Source organism: Eimeria necatrix, genomic scaffold, assembly GCF_000499385.1.
Source record: "Eimeria necatrix Houghton genomic scaffold, Enh_scaff278, whole genome shotgun sequence".
NCBI classification, from domain to species: Eukaryota; Apicomplexa; class Conoidasida; order Eucoccidiorida; family Eimeriidae; genus Eimeria; species Eimeria necatrix.
This window is the reverse complement of record NW_013655266.1, coordinates 2,501-10,668: the sequence shown is the minus strand read 5'-3', so window position 1 is coordinate 10,668 and position 8,168 is coordinate 2,501. Positions and strand designations below refer to the sequence as shown.

The 8,168-nt window shown below is 60.1% G+C and overlaps 3 protein-coding genes across 3 annotated transcripts; 2 read left to right on the top strand and 1 right to left on the bottom strand.

The window, feature by feature from the left end:
• Positions 1-101: 101 nt before the first annotated feature.
• ENH_00037800 (hypothetical protein, conserved) lies at positions 102-1,742 on the top strand (the record flags this gene model as incomplete). The annotated part of the gene is made up of 3 exons (XM_013585168.1): positions 102-190; positions 425-862; positions 1,289-1,742. 3 exons carry the CDS (start codon positions 102-104, stop codon positions 1,740-1,742), a joined length of 981 nt encoding a protein of 326 aa, XP_013440622.1.
• Positions 1,743-1,859: 117 nt separating this feature from the next.
• Positions 1,860-5,404, top strand: ENH_00037790 (hypothetical protein, conserved; the record flags this gene model as incomplete). Its single annotated transcript, XM_013585167.1, has 6 exons — positions 1,860-1,889; positions 2,271-2,448; positions 2,837-4,124; positions 4,402-4,646; positions 4,805-5,107; positions 5,313-5,404. 6 exons carry the CDS (start codon positions 1,860-1,862, stop codon positions 5,402-5,404), a joined length of 2,136 nt encoding a protein of 711 aa, XP_013440621.1.
• Positions 5,405-5,974: 570 nt separating this feature from the next.
• On the bottom strand, positions 5,975-7,432 carry ENH_00037780 (hypothetical protein, conserved; the record flags this gene model as incomplete). Its single annotated transcript, XM_013585166.1, has 1 exon — positions 5,975-7,432. One exon carries the CDS (start codon positions 7,430-7,432, stop codon positions 5,975-5,977), a length of 1,458 nt encoding a protein of 485 aa, XP_013440620.1.
• Positions 7,433-8,168: the final 736 nt, after the last annotated feature.

Here is an 8,168-nt window from a genome sequence, read left to right as displayed (position 1 = left end):
AAAGGAGATGAATTAGCTGCTAATCTTGTGGCCCGCATAATTGATGCATTGAGGGGCCCCAGGGGCCCCGCGGTACCCCCTGGGGGCCCCAGGGGCCCCCAATGGCCCTCAGGGGGGCCCTCGGGACATTCAGGCCTCCTAAACAATCTTACTGGGACCCGCAGGGGCACGCAGAGGGTTTGCATGCGGCGTGAGCTAAACCCTAAACCCTAAACCCTAAACCCTAAACCCTAAACCCTAATCCCTAAACCCTAAACCCTAAACCCTATACCCTAGACGACAGGCCCAGAGACCAAGCCCTAGACCCTAGAGGCTAGCTCTAAAGCCTTTAGCCGTGTGGACTTCCAATTGTTACTTAGCGCACTTGCCTCCGCGATTAGGGTTTAGGGTTTAGGGTTTAGGGTTTAGGGTTTGCTGCGTGTAGGGGATGGGAAACCCTAAAGGCCGACCTTCACGAGGCTTTTCAAATCCTTTTCGACAGAGAAGTTCTTTTGCCTCCATCTTTGGCTAATTTACAACTAGACGTCCCAGGGGGCCCCCCTGGGGCCCCCGAGGCCCCCCAGGGGGCCCCCCTGGGGCCCCCCCAGGGGGCCCCTCCGGGGCCCCCCCAGGGGGCCCCTCCGGGGGCCCCCCAGGGGGCCCCCCCGGGGGCCCTTCCGGGGGCCCCTCCGGGGGCTGCCCAGGGGGCCCCCCTGGGGGCCCCTCTGGAGACCGCGCTGGGGGCCCCTCTGGGGGCCTCCTTGGGGGCCCCTCTGGGGGCCCCCGTGGGGGCCCCCCTGGGGGCCCCCTTGGGGGCCCCTTGTGGGGAGGGTTTGGGGGCCCCCTGGGGCCGTCGGTGTCGCCCACCCGGAGTTGATTTTTGGTTTGTTGAGGCCCCAAGGAGTTCCTTCAAGAGACCCCAAAAGTGTTTTATTTTGTCAACAAGTCTTTCTGACTCTTGCAGAGGAGTGAGAAGGAAAATAAACCCTTTCTGCTGCACCAAAAACCCTCAGGGGGCCCCCTAGGGGGCCCCCTAGGGGGCCCCCTAGGGGGCCCCCCAGGGGGTCTCCCCAGGGGGGCCCCCCAGGGGGGCCCCCACGGGGCCCCCCAGGGGGCCCCGCAGGGAATCCCCCAGGGGGCCCCTCCCAGGGACCCCAGGGGGCCCCCAGTTCAGGGTTTAGTTTGTCCCTTTATTATGTTTCCTGCGTCTCCGTTTTTGTCTTGTTCTTTGTGCTGGTGGGGCTGGCCCATAGGGTTTAGGGTTTAGGGTTTAGGGTTTAGGGTTTAGGGTTTAGGGTTTTGCGTGCAGGCACTTCGCCTTGATGCCCCGCAGCGCCGAGGCGGTGGACTTGAACAAATTGTTTCTCCTTGTGGGGCCCATTCGCTTTCTGGAAATGCTGCACATTTTGCTGCCTCCCCAGCAGCAGCAGCAGCAGCAGCAGCAGCAGCAGGAGCAGCAGCAGCAGCGGCTGCTGCTGCTGCAGCAGCTGCCCTCCCGGCTAAACCCCCACTGCCTGGGGGCCCTCCTGCGGCAGCTTTGTGAGGCCCAGGGGGCCCCCGTCTTTGAGGCCCCTCTTCTTTTTGCTGCTTGCTGGGCAGCACAAAACCCTTCAGCGGTACGGAAGCAGCAGCAGCAGCAGCAGCAAGAGCAGCAGCAGCAAGAGCAGCAAGAGCAGCAAGAGCAGCAACAGCAGCAAGAGCAGCAGCAGCAACAGGAGCAGCAACAGCAGCAGGAGCAGCAACAGCAACAGGAGCAGCAATAGCAGCAGAAGCGGCAGCTAGAGCAGCAGCAGCAGCAGCAGCAGCAACAGCAGCAACAGCAGCAACAGCAGCAGCAGCAGCAGAATTGCAGTAGTGACGAGGGTTTGGGGCACTGAAAAATGACTTTAGCGTTTGAAAGGGGCGAAAAGGTTTGCCAGGCTGGGCGAGGGCTGCAGTGGTCAGCTTAGGGTTTAGGGTTTAGGGTTTAGGGTTTAGGGTTTAGGGTTTAGGGTTTAGGGTTTGCGGTTTAGGGTTTAGGGTTTAGGGTTTAGGGTTTAGGGTTTAGGGTTTAGGGTTTAGGGTTTAGGGTTTTGTTTTAGGGTTTAGGGTTTAGGGTTTAGGGTTTAGGGTTTAGGGTTTAGGGTTTAGGGTTTAGGGTTTAGGGGTTTAGGGTTTAGGGTTTAGGGTTTAGGGTTTAGGGTTTAGGGTTTAGGGTTTAGGGTTTAGGGTTTGTATTTAGGGTTTAGGGTTTAGGGTTTAGGGTTTAGGGTTTAGGGTTTAGGGTTTAGGGTTTAGGGTTTGTGGTGCAGGGCGCGGAGTCGCTAAATGTCCCTTTAAAAGGAACAAATATCTCTTGGAAGTTTTTAATTGAAACTGCTCAAAAGAGACAAAGCGAGGCGCTGCTGCTGCAGGTCTTCAGGTGTATAGGCAGCTCCTGCATGCAAGCAGCAGCAGCAGCAGAACTCCAGAAGAAACACCCCCACACAGGTCCGCCGGCCCCACGGAGGGTTTAGGGTTTAGGGTTTAGGGTTTAGGGTTTAGGGTTCGGAACTTGGCGATCAGCCTGCCGGGTTTCTTGCTGATGCAGCAGCTGGAAGAAAAGGGCTCAATTTAGATGTGCTGCAGCAGCTGCTGCTGCAGCTGCTGCAGTTGCTGCGGCTGCAGTTGCTGCTGCTGCAGTCGTTGCTGCTACAGTTGCTGCTGTAGTTGCTGCTGCTTCAGTCGCTGCTGCGCCAGTTCTTGCTGAGTTGCTGCTGCTGCAGTTGCAGCTGCTGCAGTTGCTGCTGCTGCAGTCGCTGCAGCAGCAGCAGCAGCAGCAGCTGCTGCTGCTGCTGCCTTGAAGCAGCAGCTTATCTTTTAGAGTTTTTGCCCTCAGGTCTCCCGCTGGACCCCTGGGGCTTCCTCATGAGCCGCCGTCTCCTTTTGGCCTCCAGAAGGGCCTCTAGGGGGGCCCCCCAGGGGGCCCCCCAAGGGGCCCCCCAAGGGGCCCCCCTAGGGGCCCCCCCGGGGGCCCCCCCGGGGCCCCCGGGGGCCCCCCTGCCCGATGCTGCCTCGGGGGCCTTTGCAAGGAGGCCCTTCTCTCCTCAGTTTCAACTGCAGCAAAATGTTTACCAAAATGTGCAGCAGCAGGAGACACAGGCCCCTCTTGAGGCGCGCAGCAGCAGCAGCAGCAGCAGCAGCAGCAGCGGAAGCAGCAGCAGCAGCAGCAGCAGCAGCAGCAGCAGCAGCAGCAGCGCAGGCCCATACTTGCTGCACCCCACGTCGATTCACTTTGTGGGGACAGCAGCAGAACTTGGGAAGCATTTTGAGTTTCTAAGGAAGCAGCAGCAGCAGCAAAGCCGCATCATTTACACGCAGCAAGAGCTGCAGCAGCTAAGGGCCCAGGGGGCCCCCGGGGCCCCAGGGGGGCCCCCAGGGGGGCCCCCAGGGGCCCCGGGGGGCCCCCCATTCCTGCCCAGTGGGCGGCGCCGCCGGCTGCTGCTGCAGGACTTTCAGCAGCAGGAGCTGCCGCAGTCAGTACCCTCTTGGGGGGCCCCCGGGGGCCCCCCGTGGGGCCCCCTGGGCAGCGGGGGGCCCCCCTGTCAGCGCGAGGCTAGTGAGGGTACAGGGGGCCCCCCCAGCGGCGGGGGCCCCCAAGGGCCAGGGGCTACCCACTCCCCAGGGGGCCCCCACAGCTCAGGGGGCCCCCAAGCCTTTGGGGGCCCCCCAAGAGCTGGCAGCAGCTCAGGAGCCACTGGGTGTTGGGGCCCCCCCGGGGCCCCGGGGCCCCCGGGGCCCCAGGGGCCCCAGGGGCCCCAGGGGCCCCCGTGGGCCCCGGGGGCCCCCGGGGGCCCCCCAGAGGGTTTTGTTTTCCCGCTGGAAGTGGGGGGGGGAGAGCCCGCGGGTTTTGCTGCTGCTGCAGTGGGGCTGAGGGTTTTGGGGGCCCCCCCGTTTTGGGGGTCTTTGCTTTGTGTGGCGTTTGGGTGTGGGGTTTTGGTGGTGGATTTGCTGCAGCAGCAGCGGGTGTTTGCTGCTGCTGCAGCGCAGCTGCTGCTGCTGCTGCTGCCGAATCCTCTCTTCTTGAAAGTCCTTTTCGATGCTTCCGAAACTCTCCAAAGACTTTCTCTCAGTCCCCTTTTTCTCCAACAGCCTCTCCCCCCTTTGGTCCACTCCGTAGACCTCAGGTCAGCCCCCCCAGCCCCAACGCATGCATGCATGCATGCATGCGTGCATGCATGCATGCATGCATGCATGCATGCATGCAGTTTGCATGCGCTTTTGCATGCATGCATGCATGCATGCATGCATGCATGTATGCATGCAAAAGCGCATGCAAACTGCATGGTTAAGTGCATAAATATCTGCGTTCATAAATAGGGGAATAAATGCACAAATAAATGCGCAAACAAATGCACAAACAAGTGCATGCATTGTGTGGGGCTGCGTTTTGTGGGGCCGCAGGCAGCCCCGAGTGTACAGACTGACGAGGGGCCCCCCAAAAGACCCTTTTGTGCTGCAGCAGGAGTTGCTGCTGGCGGAGGCCCTGCAGCCCGGAAAGGAGGCCCTTTTCAGGCGCTTTCTGCAGCAGCAGCAGCAGCAGCAGCAGCAGCAGCAGCAGGGAGAGCAGCAGCAGCAGCAGCAGCAGGGAGAGCACGCGGGGGAAGGCTCGGAAACGGGGGAAACGGAAACTCTGCTGCTCTCTGTCGGTGCGGCCTCCGCCTAAACCCCAAACCCTAAACCCTAAACCCTAAACCCTAAACCCTGTGCACCCAGCCCTAGGCTTCCCGGCAGAGACCTTTGTGGCGCTGCAGCGCCGCAGCAGCAGCAACAAAACCCTCTTTTAGGGTTTAGGGTTTGCTAGCAGCCTCTGTGCCTTCTTCAGGGACCCGCCGTACCCTCAGCAGTTTGCGCCGGGCCGTCTTGGGGGGGCCCCCCGGGGGCCCCCGAGGGGGCCCCCCGGGGGGCCCCCCGGGGGGGCCCCCCAGGGGGGCCCCCGGGGACCTCTGGAGCAGCAGGAAAATCAATAAGAGGCCCCTAGACCCCCAAGTGCTGCAGCAAGTGGCAGAAGAGACTTTTTCTTTGCTGCTGATTGAGCAGCGGCTGCGGCAGCAGCAGCTGGAGCCGAAAGTTATTTTGGGGGGGTCTGGGGTGCATGCGCTGCTCTTCGGTAAACCCTAAACCCTAAACCCTAAACCCTAAACCCTAAACCCTAAACCCTAAGCTAAACGCTGCACCCTGTTGACAAACGCAGGCGATAGGGGCCTGCCCGCTACTAAGCCCTGAGTGCAGATGGCTTCGCAGCTCCCGTTTTAGGGTTTAGGGTTTAGGGTTTAGGGTTTAGGGTTTAGGGTTTAGGGTTTGTGTTGCCTCAGATAAAACGGCGCCGCCAAACGCCTGGCAAGTGGACAGGGAAAAATCTGCAGCTGAACTCCGCAAAAACCTCGAAGAGCTTCTGAAACCCTAAACCCTAAACCCTAAACCCTCGTCCAAACCCTAAACCCTCGTCCAAACCCTAAACCCTCACCTGAAACCCTCGAAACCCTAGCTGCTGAATTCAAAGAACGCCTTTTTTTGTAGGGGGCCTCTTTCCCCCCATTAACAATAAAAAAGAATAATAATAAAATAAATTTAATAATAATAATAATAATAATAATAATAATAATATTCATGTTAAAAGTATTTATAAAAAAGGCAGCAGCAGCAGCAGCAAAAAGCGGTTTGCTGCTGCTGAGCCAAAGCTTAGCAGCTAAAACATTTCCTGCCAACTCTTAGTACCTTCTCAGCAGCAAAACAAATGCAAAGGGGGGCCCCCTTAGGGGCCCTGGGGCCCCCCGAAGGGGCCCCCCGAAGGGGCCCCCCAAAGGTTTCCTTGGGGGCCCCAAAAGGGGCCCCCAAGGGTTTCCCTGGGGGCCCCCTGAAGGGGCCCCCAAGGGTTTCTTTGGGGGGCCCCCAGGGGCCCCCCAAGGTCTCCTTTGGGGGCCTACGGCCTTCTCTGGGGCCCCCGGGGGCCCCCAGAGAAGGCCGTGGGGGGCCCCTAGAGGGGCCCCCCTGGGGGCCCCCGTAGGGGCCCCCGTAGGGGCCCCCGTAGGGGCCCCTCTGGGGGCCCCTCTGGGGGCCCCTCCAGGGCATTTAGTATTTGAAAAGCATCTCGACTTGAAGTAATGGCATTCTCAGAAAGCAGCAAAGAAAGTCTGTTGAGACGCAGCAGAGAGGAGGGCTCTTGGGTCTCAAAAGGGTCATCTTGGGGGCCTCCAAGGGGCCCCCCAGGGGGGCCCCCAAGGGGGCCCCCATGGGGGCCCCCAAGGGGGCCCCCATGGGGGCCCCAGAGACCTTCCTGGGGCCCCCTTGGGGGGCCCCACACTTCCTCTGCGAGCCACTGGGGGCTCTCGAGGGGCCCTGCTGCTGCGGGCCCCATGCCCGCCAGCGAGGGCTTGCTGCTGCTGCTGCTGCTGCTGCTGCTGCTGCTGCTGCTGCTGCTGCTGTGTACTGCAGCAGCTGCTGCGCTTGCGGCGTTTCTGTCTCGGCGTGAGGCGGGGCTGCGGCTGTGACTCTGCTGCCCCTCTTCTTCCTGCTGCTGCTGCTGCTGCTGCTGCTGCTGCTGCTGCTGCCGCTGCTGCTGCATCAGCTGCAGCTGCCGCAAAGTGAAAGCTCCTGCTGCCAGCAAAAGGCGGTCTCTGAGCTGCTGCCCCACTTCTGCTGTTTGTGGCAGCAGCTCTTCCAAAGGAAGAATTTTCTTTTCCAGATCTGCTGCAGCAAGTATCATCTGCTTCTGCTGTTGCTGCTGCTGCTGCTGCTTCTGCTGCTGCTGCTGCTGCTGCTGCTGCTGCTGCTGCTGCAGCTGCAGCTGCTTGTTTTGGTGCCGCGGCTGCTGCTGCTCTTGTTGTTGTTGTTGTTGCTGCTGCTGTTCTCGCTGCTGCTGCTGCTCTTGCTGCTGCTGCTGCTGTTGTAGGCGCTGGTCGCGCACTTGCTGCTGGTGCTGCAGCAGCAGATCTGCTGCTCGCCTCATAGCAGCAGCAGCAGCAAGCCGCTGGGCAGCAAGCGACTGGGCCTGCCGCCGCTGCTGCTGCTGCTGCCTTCTTCGTTTTGCTGCAGCAAAAGCATCATTAAACAAAGTAATAAGCACCAGACAAACAACAGCAGCAAAAGCTCCATTTAAAGCAGCAGCAAAAGGGCCCCTCTTTTGCTGCAGTCCTTTGCTGCTGGGCCGCAGGTGTATAGGCAGCTCGTAGTAGTCTTTGCTGTTGAAGGAAAAGCGGGCAATGACGCTGCCCGGGAGCTGCTGCTGCTGCTGCTGCTCTGCAGCGTTGAAGGAAAAGCGGGCAATGACGCTGCCCGGGAGCTGCTGCTGCTGCTGCTGCTCTGCAGCAGCAGCAGCAGCAGCAGCAGCAGCAGATTCCGTTTCGACAGAGACGAGAGGCTCCCCTCCTGCTGCTGCAGAGGGGACGCCCAGATGCAGCAGAAGGGCAGCAGCAACGAACAAACTGCGCGCCATTGCTGCTGCTGCTGCTGCTGCTGCTGCTGCTTTTGAGTCCGCGGGGCGCAGCAGCAACAGCTGCCTTCTCTGATGACTTTAAAGTTAAATATTATTACAGAAAAATGTGTTATTGGATTTATTACTTTGCTGCTGTTGCTGCCATGCTGCCAGCAAGACGCTCCCAGCTGCCCCGATGCTCAGCTGCTGCTGCTGCTGCTGCTGCTGCTGCTGCAGCAAATCAGCAGCATCATCCGCAACACACATGAAACAAAGACCTTGTGTGGAAGCAAACTAACTTCTGAAAGCCTTCAGCGACAAAACTAGCAGCTGCTGCCACAGCAGCAGCAGCAGCAGCAGCAGCAGCAGCAGCAGCGGCAGCGCCAGAATCGACAGCAGCAGCGGGGCCCTGACCGGGGGCCCCCCTGCAGCCGAATGGACCGGTGGGTCTGTAGTACCCATTTGGCTGGCTGTTTGCCTTTAAGTGTAAATTAAATAAATAAAATAAGTTATTTAATGCAAAACAGCAAAAAGGACTCAAGTTCCTCCTTGGAGCAGCAGCAGCAGCAACCAGCGCAGCAGCAGCAGCGCAGAAACTGCAGCAGCAGCAGCAGCAGCAGCTAAGTCGCAGGAGAAGCCGCTGTGGCCCCTTATCTGCCAACAAACGCAGCCAGCGGCTGCTGTGCTGCTGCTGCAGAGGCATTGAGGACTGCCCTGACAAGCAGCAGCAGCAGCGGCAGCAGCAGCAGCAGCAGCA